The sequence below is a fragment of the Bubalus bubalis genome, chromosome 3, assembly GCF_019923935.1.
Source record: "Bubalus bubalis isolate 160015118507 breed Murrah chromosome 3, NDDB_SH_1, whole genome shotgun sequence".
Lineage (NCBI taxonomy): Eukaryota > Metazoa > Chordata > Mammalia > Artiodactyla > Bovidae > Bubalus > Bubalus bubalis.
Genome location: NC_059159.1, coordinates 15,878,388 through 15,892,906, shown reverse-complemented (window position 1 = coordinate 15,892,906; position 14,519 = coordinate 15,878,388). Strand labels below are relative to the sequence as shown.

The 14,519-nt window shown below is 42.1% G+C and overlaps 1 protein-coding gene across 3 annotated transcripts in view; it reads right to left on the bottom strand.

Annotated features, from left to right (window-relative positions):
* The window catches only part of MARCHF10 (membrane associated ring-CH-type finger 10), a 104,707-nt gene that overhangs the window by 49,353 nt on the left and 40,835 nt on the right, over positions 1 to 14,519 (bottom strand). For all 3 annotated transcript variants that reach the window (XM_025279888.3, XM_006044910.4, XM_006044911.4), the window contains exon 4: positions 5,694 to 5,865. In XM_025279888.3, coding sequence (XP_025135673.3) covers positions 5,694 to 5,865 — 172 coding nt within the window. The remainder of the gene's footprint in view (positions 1 to 5,693; positions 5,866 to 14,519) is intronic.

Genomic DNA, 14,519 nt, shown 5'->3' with positions numbered 1-14,519 from the left:
TTTTTTGCCCCACAGGCCCCTCCCAACACATCCTTAGAACTTACCTTGGCCAGGGTGTGTTGGTGTCCTACCCTCCCACTAGGCTGGGAGCCCCTGGAAGGCAGGTCCTGTGTGTTTGAGTCTTGTATCTCCAGTATCTATGTGCTGCCTGGCAGCTAAGCCGGCAGTTAGTGAATAGTGAAGTGCTGAATGAATGCACGATGGACAGGAAAACCAAGGCCCCTTGTGCCATGCACCCTGAGATGGTGGGGGCAAGTTGAATGTGTTGCTAATATCCCATAGATCCTGGGGGTATAGATGGATGACTTTATTGATAATTAAAGAGTTAAACATTTTAAATGATCAAGTTATGACCTGTCACATCTCAAACTAAAATATCTTTTGTTGAGCTATTCTTTTACAGAGATGCTAACCTGGGAGCAGCCTATGGTGTTGGGAGCAGGCTTCATAAGTAGAGGGGGGTCTTTGGGATTAACCTTTACCTAACCTTTACCTAAAGCCCAGTCTATACCCAGGATTTTAGTCCTCACGTCTACCTTGTGGTGTTGGTAACAACTCCATTTTACTGATGAGAAAACTGAGATTGGAGAAGTTGCCAGTTTATATTTATAGGGTGAAGTAGACCAGAAATCTGAACCAGGACTTCAAATTCCGGGCTCTGTGATACCTGCGCCCCTCATTTAGGAGCATTACCATACATGGACTGAGAATTCGGATTCAGTCTATAAATATAGGAGCATTTGCTTATGTCAGTTGTTTTCTAACTTGGGCAGACAGCTTGGAAAGTTGTTGGACGCCGCTGGACTTGCCTGGAAACCCATTCATCTTGGCCTCTCAGGGAATCTTCAACAGAACTGACTTGCCAGGTAAGTTATGAAGATTTGGGATTTGCCCTCAAATTTCTCTTCCTGGCTGCTCTTCAAGTGAATATTTCCCAATCCAACAGAGACCACAGTTGTCTTAGAGGTGTACCTTTTAAAATATGAGTTTGCTGCTTTTTCTTAGTTTTAGTCTCCATCATAAGCCCACTCTTAGGCTGACTAGGTCTTGCTACTCCTACAAATCTGTATCTGGTAATGACTAACACTGAACTCAATAAGAAGTGAGGAGAATATCAGAACATTTGGCTCTGTTTTAAAGGGCAAGATTTTGGAAGCAGGCTCACCGGACTCCATCCAGATCACTTTTCCTGGCACATAACGATAGGGACTGTGCCGGGGCTCCGGGTGAGAGGAGAGGGCAGACGAGGGCTTTTACTTCCTATGAGCCTGGCACTGGGGGTCAGGAGCGTCTTAGGACTCTGGGTGTCAGACCCTCACAGCACAATGGCCTTTGGATGGCTCTACATGTCCTGGAAAGGAGAGGTGGCTCCTGTCCAAGTCAGGACGGGGCTGGGAGGTGTTCTGGGAACAGGCAGGAGTCCAGGAGCTGGTGGCCCCCACAGCTCCGTGCACTCAATGTGCCTGCTGTCTGCTCTGCTTCCCACTGGTTCATACAGGTCAGTAGAAGGACTCAGATCCTGGGTACAGACTGGGCCTTTGGTAAAGGTTAATCCCCACGCCTCCTCCCCCTGCTTCTGAAAGAAGAATATGTTAACTGGGCCAGGCTTATTTCTCACTCCACATCCATGTTCACCTTGATTGTGAAATAGGATTTCTGAATCGATTGCATGTCAGACCCAGCTGAGTCTTGACTTGCTGCCTGAGTTTTTCATGTCTTTTTGGAGGGAAAGCAAATCTCTGGCTTGGTGAATGCTTTCTGATTGTTCATCTTTTTCCATTTGGTGTTATGCTTTGAAAATTCAGGGTGTAGTAAAAGTGTCTGTGCCTGTGTTTGTGTTAGGTGTTTAAAAGTACAACTCTGATTTTTGGTAAGGGAAAGAAGACTGAGGAGGGGGGAGGAGTTAACATAAAGACAAAACAAAATTTCTAGTCCATTCTCCTTACTGAATAAAGCTCTTGTGTGCAGGATAGAAGTGAAAGTGAAAGTCACTCAGTCGTGTTTGACTCTTTGTGACCCCATGGACTATACAGTCCATGGAATTCTCCAGGCCAGAATACTGGAATGGGTAGCCTTTCCCTTCTCCAGGGGAGCTTCCCAACCCAGAGATCGAATCCAGGTCTCCCACATTGCAGGCAGATTCTTTACCAGCTGAGCCACAAGGGAAGCCCAAGAATACTGGAGTGGGTTGCCTACCCTTCTCTAGGGGATCTTCCCGACCCAGGAATCAAACCGGGGTCTCCTGCATTGCAGGCAGATTCTTTACCAACTGAGCCATCATATATGAGCTATGGTGCTGGAGGCTGTTCTAATGGTTGAGAATATGTTTTATCACTGAATCCTCCCAGCTATGCTAGCAGGTAGGATCTGTTCTGACTCCCAGGCTCTGCCATTTTACAGATGAGGAAACTGAGGCACAGAGAAGTTACTTCTCAAAGGGACACAGCAAATGAGAAACAGGGCCCAGATGCTAATCCAAGCATTTTGTCGCTAAAGCACTTGCCCACAACTGCATGGAGATAGGGGACAAGGAGAATCATAAGCCAACTCATTTAGAAACAGTTCCATGGAATATATGAATTAATTAAAAATGCATGAATTCCTCCTAACAGTGTGAAGTACAATGAAAATCTGAGACCTTCTTGGTTATAAATCTATTAGTAGCGGGTACCGGTGGTTCCTCTCTTGTAAATAGCCGTTTTAGGGGTTCCAGATGATAATTCACATATAAGGATTATAATGGAATGTCACTACATAGGTTTGCATGTAATTCAAGCCACATTCCCCAGCTGAGTTATTTTATCCAGGAAAAGTGTGGCATAACACAGTATGGAATGTTAGCCTATTGAGCAAAGGAATTCCACTGTCTTAATGGAATTAGTTTTGCGTAGAACTCAGGTCTGACATGGCAAGTTTTGGTAACTCACTGCAATCTTTGGGTGGCCCCCAAAATGCTTTAGAAACTTATTTCCCCACAGAGGTGAAGGAAAGCAGGAGCCTGTGAATTTACCCACTGAATTGGATGGCTGTGTCCTAGATACTTTAGGTCCCCACGCCTCTGTTTCTGCTACAGCAGGGTATTTATCAGAATGTTCTGAGTTGTTGCCACCAGTGGACTCAACTTTGCCTGAATAAACTCAGCTTAAGTTATTGCCTTGTCCATGGGCTCTCATTTCACTGGACTGATAAGGGAATTCTGTGGGTGAGACTACACATGTAAAACGAGCGGGTCCCAACACACCAAGACTCTACCTTTGGTTTACCCGATTAACCCAATTTGCTATAGTAACTAACATCAATCAGCAGGGTTTTTATGCTCGCTGGATGGCTGGGCCACAGTGGTCCTGCTCATGGTTGCATAGAGCTAGGACACAGTCTAGAGCTATAATGTGATAATAAAGCTGGTGTTTTAAAATTTATTTATTGTATTATTATTTTTAAGCTGGTGGATTTTTTTTTTTTTAATCAAGGTGGTTTTTAAAGGCTTTTACTCCAAGTGTTGCTTGCTTAGACACTCATAGTGTCCAGCTGTTTGTGACCGTTGGGACTGTAGCCCTCCAGGCTCCTCTGTCTGTGGGATTTCTCAGGTAAGAATACTGGATTGGGTTGCCCTTTCTTTCTCCAGGGGATCTTCTGACCCAAGGATCGAACCCATGTCTCCTCCATGGCAGGCAGATTCTCTACCTGCTGAGCCATTGGGGAAGTAACATCTCTTATTTGGTGAAATAATTATCCTTCTGCCAACTTGGCTCTCTTGTCTATACCTTGGTGCTTTCCAGTCTAGTAATTCCTCAAATTTGAGGTTTTATAGAATGGAAAGTGAGTTAATTTTCCTTTCCTGTAAGTGTTGTAAGTTCCATATGGAGTTCGCTCAGTTGGAAGAACATCTGTGTTAATCAGACAAACCAAACGTGGAATGGGCCTGAACTGTCCATTTGAATGATTTATCTCTGCAAAGGACAAAACACAGCATGCAAATGGCTACCCGGTTTTAGCAAGAAGGCTAAAAATTATAATGAGTGACTACAGTTCCATTGTTTAAACTTAAATTCAATTTTTAAAAAGATATCCTCAGTTCGATCCATGACAGCATGTATTTGAGATATTTGAGGAGTGATCTTATCTGCCCTATTTCCTTCTTAAACAGTTGAATTAAAAGCCTAATTCCTACTAAAACACTTCAAAATGAGCAGCTGTTAACTAGGAAGAAACATGAGGTCACTTCTAAGCATGAGCTAGGTTTTCCATTCTCAGAGAAGGAAATGTGGGCAAATTTTAATGATGGAGCCTAAGACAGTCATAGGCAAGAAGAACATCAGTGAGCATGTGACCGAACTTCTTCCACACACTTACATTACAATGGAGAAGCCTGCTCACACATCTATTTTCAGCCAATGGAAAGGTAGGAAAGATGCTCTGGGTTACACAGCATCAACCAATATCTGTGGTTACAGCATCAGGAGAGTAATAGTGCCCACTGCTACTGGTGGGTCTCTCCCCATCACCCTCGGCCAGAACGAGAATTTTTGCTTGCCCCAGGCGGTGGTGAATCCAGAGGGGTTGGTGAAGAGACTCTTAATTGGGTAGGGTGTTAAGCCATGTTTATCCTTCCTTCACCGGTTCATTGTACCTTTTGCTTTAAAAGCACCAAAGGTAAAAGACAATTTGGCCAATTAAATAGGAAAAGGAGTTGGGGCTTTGCCTGAAAGGATATCATGTCAGAAGTCAATTTTTTTCTCCAACTTCATTAAAGCTATAAAATATGCCTAGTTAATTTGAGAGCTGCCATTGTCTAAAAATGCATCCAGACTTAACTGGATGGGTGGTTGCAGAACAGGAGCTATTTAGGATTAGGAAGTCATTGTGCTTTTAAACAAATTGCATGTTATTTACGAATTCTTGGGCAGTTAATCTGGATCGTTTCCATTCCATTGCAAGCAGAAGACGGGCCTTTTTGCCTGGCTATCCCAGCTTCCACGTCAGTTCCTCAGAGGAATCAAGTTTGTCCTACAGATGTTGGCTCTAATGGAGATGAGCCTGAGGGACTCTAAACTTCCGGCTGCATTTATCCCCTCTCTGGATACTATTAAGTCGCTCCTGCCTGAAGCAGAGGACGGGTCTTTGCTTCAAAGGCAGCTAAAGAGTGAATTATTTACCAAATTGCACAAAGGGGAGGATTTATCAAGGCCCCCCTTTTTTCCCCCCAGAGAGGACAACCACAGAACTAGAAGACTTTATTACTCTCTTTCTCGGCAGTAAATTATGCCATTCAGATGCATTTGAAAGCTTCCCTTCATGCTCTGGATTGAGTCATAAAACTTGATACCTGGGGCCAAATGCCTTTATCCTCCTAGAAGGGTGACGAAGGTGAAAGGGCAGCCATTCTAAGCCAGTGCCACACAAAGGCAGTGAGTGGGCAGAATGCGCGGGCAGTGGAGACCCTTACTCTGCCTACTTCACACCTCTTCAACCTGATGTTCTCCAAAATGAATCTGATCACTAGCGGAAGATCATCAAACCCTCCAAAACCTGAATGAGCCACATGAAAAACACTGGTCTGTCATCAGACCACCTATGTGATTGTTGTCCTTGGTGTCATGCTAGGCTTAAAAAAGCTTGTGAATTTCAAAACAAAACAGAAAACGGTCACTCACCTTTTAGATTTTGTGAATTTCAATAAACCTGCCACTCACCTGGAGGGGGTTTGCTGGGGCCCGCTTTCTCTAATTTCTTGGGAGTCATGGTACTCTTATGTTTCTGCTTGACTGAGGTTTGGTCAATTGCCGGAAGTCTAGAATCGGTCTTACAAGCAGAACTTGTGGCAGATAATCTTGGTTCGGCTTGAGCATCCTCATCAGCAGAACTCTACCGAAAATGAAAGGTCAGATCTGAGTATCAGTGATCAATAGGTCCTCTTTGCTGGGCAGAGGAAAAAGAGACAAGCCAAATGCAGCAACCTCTCAGCAGAGACATCGGAGTGTCCTGCCAGCTCAATGTGCCCTTTTCGCCAGTCAGATTTTCATGGACTGGGTGTAGCAATTTAGAAATAATAGCAAAGTTAATGAGTCTATTTGGTATGACATTATGAAAAGAATGAAGTCCTGACCCTTAAGTAATTGGATGACCAATAAACAGCTCATGTTAAAAGCTGCATATGAAAGCATCCATGCATTTAAACTTCTTGATATTTGTTATTTGAACTACTCCAGGGTGGGTGAGAAAGAACCATTCCTTATGTTAATCATATAGTTGACAATGAAAAGGAAATTTAGAGACGAGTGTTGGGACTGAATAAATGAGACCTCAGTTTAATACTCTGAATTATCGGGTGCAACATAAGATAGATTAATCTTTTAAGAAAGACCCTACTTGTCAGTCTTCTGTAAAGAAGTCAGTATAAATCTATGCATGGACAAATCATGACTCACGTGGTGTCAGAATATCTTAACACAGCCTTACAGACGCAATGAAATCTGCCTGCAGTGCAGGAGACCTGAGTTTGATCCCTGGGTTGGGAAGATCCCCTGGAGAAGGGAATGGCTACCCACTCCAGTATTCTTGCCTGAGAATTCCATGGACAGAGGAGCCTGGTGGGCTGTAGTCCAAGGGGTGGCAAAAGAATTGGACACGACTGAGCAATTATCATACTTGGCCACACTTAGAGTGAAAAAAAAATACATAATTAGGAGAAACTTGGTCTTGAAGGTGATTTAAGTCCTGCCTTACGGTCTTAGGTCCTGGTGTTCATATGATTTGCTAGGTGATATGCTCCATGGCAAATAAAATAAAAGGATTGCCTCCCCTCCTCCCAGGGAAAGGGTCACTAAATACTCCTGCATTGCACAACGGTCTGTACTGGCAAGTCCTCTGAAATGTATTCCTCTGTCGACACAGAGTGCCAAATTAATGCCCCCACGCCTCTCCAGTGGTGGCAATTTGTATTGATCTTGCTCCCTGTTCTCGCTGACAGTTGTGGCATTTTCATTTCAAGCCACCTGACTCAGGAAAATACGCGGAATAGCTTTGAATTATTGGGTGCAACGTAAGACAAACTCAGCTCTCAAAAAAGTCCCCTACCTGTCAGTCTTCTATAGGGAAGTCAGAACAAATCTACAGGTGGACAGATCATTCTTCTCTGGATTATAAATCATGTTTGGTAACTTAGAGCCTGGCGACAGCCTTCCAACAAATAATTATTGTTTCTCTCTGCATTTTCAGAAAACAGACCACCCTCAGATAAAGGGACGAGAAGAAGGAAAGGACATAATGAGTTGCTTGTTCTCCCTTTTCCCTTGTGAATCTGGAATTTAATAGAAATCCTTGATAATGATTCTGAAATGTCAAAGATGAAACATGAGGTCATTTCTGGGCATGAGATAGGATTCCCATTCTCAGAGAAGGAAACGTGGGCAAATTTTAATGATGGTGCCTAAGACGGTCATAGGCAAGAAGAACATCAGTGAGCATGTGACCAAACTTCCACACACTTACATTAGTGAATGCAGAAGCCTGCTCACACATCTATTTTCAGCCAATGGAAAGGTAGGAAAGATGCTCTGGGCTAAGACGACCAATATCCATGGTTACAGCATCAGGAGCAGTTAATAGTGTCCACTGCTGCTGACGGGTCTCTCCCCATCACCCTCAGCCAGAACGAGAATTTTTGCTTGCCCCAGGTGGTGGTGAATCCAGAGGAGTTGGTGAAGAGACTCTTAATTGGGTGGCGTGTTAAGCCATGTTTATCCTTCCTTCACCCATTCATTTGTACCTCTTGCTTTAACAGCACCAAACGTGAAAGAAAGTTTGGCCAGTTAAACCATGCCTAAAAGAGTTGGACACAACTTAGCAACTAAGCAACAAACAACAACAAAATTATGTTTGGAATCATGCACTTGCCTTTCAAATACATCTTTCTCTGGTTCTATCAACCTGACTTCCAGTTGTGAATTCCTCTTTTTTTTTTAAACTTTTTATTTTATATTGGAATATAGCTGATAGTTTCAGGTGGACAGCAAAGGAACTCAGTCATACATATTACGAGTATGATAATCACTCTTGGGTCCAGAAATTACAGCTGAAAGTGAGTGTTTTGTCAGCTGGAAACTAAAACCACAATGGAAAGAACTAGAATACTTGTAAATGCAGTGCTGGGTCTTTTCCTGCGTGCTTCATTGACTAATCTTAAGCCAATCACTTCAACATTTTGTGTCTTCACTTGTGTCTTGTCACGTACTCAGCCATTCTCATGCATCCTCTCTCACACAAGCCCATTATATTATCCAAGGAGGATGAGCCTTGGGTGAAAGAAGTTGTAGTAACTCATTCTGGCAATAAAATGTAAGCTTAATATATAAGACTCTGTAGCCCAGCATGCTGGGAGTGAATCCTCACTGTCACACATAGTGACTGTGTGACATAGGGTTAGTTTAGTTCATCTCTTTGCTTCTTGGGTTTTCTCATTTGTGAACAATAATGCCTTTTGGTGGTTCTGTGAGGACGAAATGAGTTAAGATATGTTTGTTGCACTTAGAACACTGAGGAAGTGCCCTGTAAGCACTGGCTTTTGCAATTAGCCATTCATGTTAAGCCGTTTAAACAATTAACTAGCTAACTACTGAACATTAACTGCTTGCTGTTGAAACCAAAACCGTAAGCCCCTCTGAGAAATTCTAATGGGTTTTCACATATTTCAAAGAGCAACGGACAGCAAGGTGGGGCAAGTCCTACACCAGACTCTTGATTTCTTCCAAAGGCTGTATAATTTATGATTGTGACATAAGTAGCCAGTTGACATTTATCTAGCCTTAAGAAAAATATGGTACAATTTCCCTTTCAGACAATAAATCTCGAATGGAAAATATTTAACATTGAAAGATTATCAGATGATAATAATTGAATTATACTGACTTAAAGCTGATTTTAAAACAACGTCTCCTCCTCTTGCAATTTTAAAGGGAAATTACAATTTTCATTTCTTCTCCCTTGTGTTCCTATGTTGAAATGTCACACGGAGGTGGAGGCAACAGCACATTGCTATTCCTTTAAGAGGAAGAAAACTAGCTCTGTCTTTCAAAATCAAAGCCTGAAACATGAAACACAAACAAAGAAACAAAACTGAAAAGCCTAGACTATATAATACACATGTAGACATTAGATTCTCTCTTGGTAGTTTGAAAAGAGTCCTAAGAAAGCCATGTTAATTAAAGAAACTATTGTTGAAATTAATTTGTATATAGGGTATTATCATTTTTGTTATTAACATTTTTCAAAGATTCCCCAGCTTGCTCTTTGGGCATCGTCCATAATAAAGTTGAGATGTTACCTTAGTCAGAGCTAGAATCTCTCAAAAGTTCAGAAAGGGGCTTCCCTGGTGATCCAGTGGCTAAGATTCCATGCTCCCAATGCCGGGGGCCAGGGTTCAATCCCTGGTCAGAGAACTAGATCTCACATGCTGCAACTAAGAGTTTACATGCTGCAAGACCCATCACAGCCAAATAAATAATATAAAAAATTTTAAATCAAACCAATTTAAAAAAAAGAAAGTTCAGAGAAAAACTCATACAGGAAAAAGAAGGAATTTACCTTAGGGTATGGAAGTGGCACTGGGCACTGAAGTAGGACTTTGAAACATTATAATGGTTCTGGTTAGACCTTCTGGGAGGTGGAGACCCAAGAGCTGGGAAGTGGGATACATTTTCTCAGGGATGTGAGAATGACTAGATCTTTAGACAAGGACCTACTGATGTTGAGTCTGAAACAGTAAGGGGACACTGAACAGAGATGATCAGAAGGGCAAGGAGACAGAAGTCATCAGGAACAGAAAGGATCAAGTCATTTTCCAGCTCTTGCCTGATGGCTCATTTCCAAGACCTAAGGAGCTGGTTCTCAACTGGTATGCCACCTCCCTCCTTCCCTCCCATTGCTGAATTCTGATTGATGTGTGCAAATCCCATTGTAGCCACGTGTCATGTGATGGATGGAAGGCTGAGCTGAGTGGATCTTATGACCTAGTGTAGAGATCAGGACATGACTTGCTGTGAATAAGAAAACAGGCCAAGAGCAGTGTCAGGCTGGTGCCAGAGAAAGCCAGTGTGCTTGTTACATTTGAAATAAAGCATTCTCATGAGATTGTGAAACAGAAGGATCAAGGTCGTGAAACTCGACACTCAAACAGTAATGACACAGGAAGGGTGGCCAGGGGACTGTGGGTGCAAACGTGTGTCTTCCGAGTGTTGTCCCCAAAGTCCACATTCCTACTGTGCCTCAAACACAAAAACTGCCTTTGAAAATTGAGGGCAGCTTGTATAAATATAGCGCTGGCCAAGAAGTTCATTCCGGTTTTTCTATTACATCATATGGGAAACCCCAAATGAACTTTTTGACCAACCCAATAGCATTCTGGACAGGATGCGTACCTTTATGAATTCAAGAAATATAAAGTTAGCAGGTTCTATGTAGTCTCATAAAGCTGGCTAAATGTTTTCTCTTCTAGTGGGGGGAAAAAAAACTGTCAGGGCAGCAATCCCTGGGTTGGGAAGATCCCCTGGAGAAGGGAATAGCAACTCACTTCAGTATTCTTGCCTGGAAAATCCCATGGACAGAGGACCCCGGTGGGCTACAGTCCATGGGGTCATAAGAGTCGGACACAACTTAACAGCTAAACCACCACCAAGGGCAGCAAAGTGCTTCCCATGTGCAGGACGATTTTGAAATTGCTTACCAGGACTGTAAACTTGAACAATAGTATAGAATAGATTAGTAATTTTTGGGGGGTGGGATTTGGACTTGGGTACCACTCACCTAAATCCCACCGCTTCTTCACCCCGTTTGTGTCTCCCACCTGAAGACGTGGCTGCCAGGTGGGGTTGGACGAGATTAGACTCAGCAGGAGAAGCTTTTGGGAGTCAGCTGGGCTGTCATGTACATGAATTTCATGAGCCATTGTCTCCACCAACAACAGCTATAGAGAATATGCTCCTGTCTGCCATCTTTTCTCTGATTCTCATGCTAGCAATTTAGAATGATCCCGTCTGAGACACTGACCTGAGAGCAACAGTGGCCTTAGGGGTTAACGTCTTCATAGTCTTTGATCACCTTTGGGGCTGCTCTCTGAAGGAGAGGCATTGTGGGTCTTGAGTAGAACCTGCTTCTTGTTTACGAGACATCCCCCTGGGGAAGGGCCTCCGGGTGAAAGCTTTGCAAGCTACTGAAATGGCAAACGTGACCTGTTTTATGACACTTGCTAGTATTTCTTATATCCAGCTGAATCCCTCATGGGAAATGAAATCACGGTTGGTTTACATGGGTGGTAACCATACATTTTCATGCTTGGGGGACAAACGAATGTAGTGTTCTTCAAGATGGAGTTCTGTGTGGTGGGCAGTGAGTGAGGAAGTGGCATGTGGCCAGGAAATTGTTGGATTTAAAAAATTTGAACACTCCAATATAGTGTTCTATAGCACACTGAGACTGCCCTCTGTGACAGGAGCATCTGAAGAACGTGAAAGATGGCCCTTAAGTGGAAGTCATCCATGAAAATACCTCCTACTCGAAACAATGTCATAAAACATTTAATTGAAAAGCATCATATATACCTACTGTGTCTTCAGCCCCCACATACAAATAAGGCATTTGCAGTGTGTGTGTGCTCAGTCATGTCCAGCCCTTTGCAACTCCACGGACTGCCAGGCTCTTCAGCCCATGGGATTTCCCAGGCAAGAATACTGGAGTAGGTTGCCATTTCCTCCTCCAGGGGATCTTCCCAACCCAGGGACTGAACCTGCATCTCTTCCGTCTCTTGCATTGGCAGGTGGATTCTTTGCCACTGCTCTATCTGGAAAGCCCGTGCTTGCAATGGGAGAGGCACAGTACTAGCTGTACTAGCAAAACTATGTTTAGTTAAGTGATAAATTGGGTGATACCGATTCTAAATTTCAGAGGCATGCACAGCAAAAAAAGAAAAAAAGAAAACGAGAAGTTAAGGGATGCTTCATGGAGGAGGTGGTATTTTCTAGGTGGTATTTGCTATGAAAGACTGATAGGAACTGGCTTTGGCTGGAGTCAGCACAGGAGCCAAGGTGTGGATGGAGTGACACGCGTGGTGTGATTCTCAGTGAGGCACGTGGCCAGAACAGAGGGCATGGGGAAGAGAGGTAAGAAATATAGCTGGCTGGCACAGTCCCCCGCACATCGTGGGGGTCTCTGAGATTCAAGCAAAGGATGGAGAATCAATGCATTGGAGAATAGGGTCTAACTGAAGGTTTCTGAGTTGAAAGCTGTCATTTTAATGTGGTATTTGTGGCATTTAAGATTAGCTTGTGTGTTTCTTTCAGAGAGAAAAAAATGAAGCATCCAGCCAATTTGCCAGTGAAATGATGTTTTTGTAGTTTCAATGGCTTATTTTCATAAAATGTAAGTCTTTCCTTTATTGCAAGAAAAATGCATGTTCATAATGGAAAACTAAAGACAAAGAGAGAAATTTTGAAGCATTCAAAGCTCCATTAACCTTGGAATAAAAACTGCAAATCGCTTGGTCTGTGTTGTTTCAGACCCCCTTTTAATGACTCTGTTGGAGACTGCTAGCTTTCCACTGAAATCTCTGCTCAACTGATGAGAGCTGCAGCTGGGATGTGCCGCCCACCTCGAACTCAATGATTCAGTTTCCCCTGCAACGAGGTGTTGCCCTGGGAGGAAAGACTCCCTAATGGGGTGGAAGCGGGAGTGATGTGTGCAGCCTACTTCAGAGATCATCTCTGGCCCTGCACCTCAGCAAGAAAGGCAACAGCTTTGAAAGTCATGTGTTAATCAGAAACATCACAGGCCTGAATCCCTGTGAGTCCTAGTGGAGGAGAGATGCCTTCTGATCTGGTTCAGCCAACCTGGGCAATCATAGGTGTAAGAGATAAACCTCTGTCTTGATTGAGTCATCACATTTTTGGTCCCTTTGTTATAGCAGCTAACATTACCCTACACATATGTTTATGTATCTGCATAAATGTTTCTTCTCACAGCAATAGAATTGAACCATACTTTACACTGTCACTTAACAATACATTGCATCCATAGATACCTTTCTACAATTTTTTCAACCTTATTTTTAAAAATTTCAAATCTATGAAGAAGTTGAAAGAACAATAGAAATAACATCCATTACCCTTCACCTTGCCAATTTGCTTTCTCTCTCTCTCTTTCTCTATATATATATATATAATTAATCTATATATTCTTTTTCTGAACAATTTAAAAGTGACTGCACTTCATGATACTCTTACCCCTAAATACTTCAACATGAATCTCCTTTCAAAATAGCCATTCTCCTACAAAGCCACAATACTGTTATCCTACCCAAGAGAATTTAATAGTTTCATAACATCACCTAATATGTAGAGCATCTTCAAACCAAACTGTCACCAAAATGTTGGTTCTGATCTACCATCCAATGAAGATCCACCAGTTGCGTGCGCACTTGTTATGTCTCTTTAGTTCTCGGCCCTTTTTGCCTTTTCATGATTTTTTCTGTTTGAAAAGTCTCAGCCTCGTAGAAGGTTGTGTGTTTTGGATTTGTAAGCTTTCTCATAATAAAATTGGGGGTTAATCATTTTGGGTAAGAATATTGCATAGGTGGTGGTATCCATCTTTGTAACATCACCTCAGCACAAAACAACACTATTTGGTCTCTAGGGTAAGGAGCTGACTGCTAGATTTATGACTGCTAGATTTTTTTTAAATATTATTTTTTAATATAAAAGTGCATTTTTCCCTTTTGTAATTAGTAGGTAATCTATCGGATGATTCTTTGACACTAAATAGCCTATTAATTACACATTTTATTCAATAATTTTAGCATCTTTTGATGTGCTTTGACTGAATTGATAATTACATCAAACTAGCAAAATGATGATTTTTCTACCATTTCTTCTACAATTATTGGCTGGTATTCTTCTCTAAAGAAGAACTTTCCTTTCCTCCCTTCTTGTTTGTTTACTTGTTTGTTATCATCATTGTGGTCTCACGGGCATATTTTATTTAATTATCTCACCACATTTTTTGAGGCTCAAATTATACTAGAAGTGGTGAATGGGAATTCATTCTAGTCTGCTGTTGACTTGAGTCTCTGAGCACTTCTTTGCTTTCTGGTACAGTAAAATTTCATAGCCTAACCTTGTACTTTACCTGGCTCGGACCTAGAATCAGTAAGCTCTGGTTCCTTCTAGTTTAGAAAGCTATTTAGAAATCAATATCTGCTTGCTATGTGCATTCATTGCAAATAGAGGGACAGTGTTCCTAAGTCTTTTCAGTGGAATTAATTAGAAATATGTATTTTAAAAATTATGAGCTCGCAGAAATATTTAAAGTTAAAATTAAATATTTTATGGGGGTTTCCCTTCCTTTTATTTTCTCTCTCATATTTAAAATCTTCATTCCTCAGTTATATTAAAACATTTATTAATTTTTTACTCTGCAATACACATGAAATAATTTCAGAATCACAATACAAATGTTACTCTAACAAACCCACT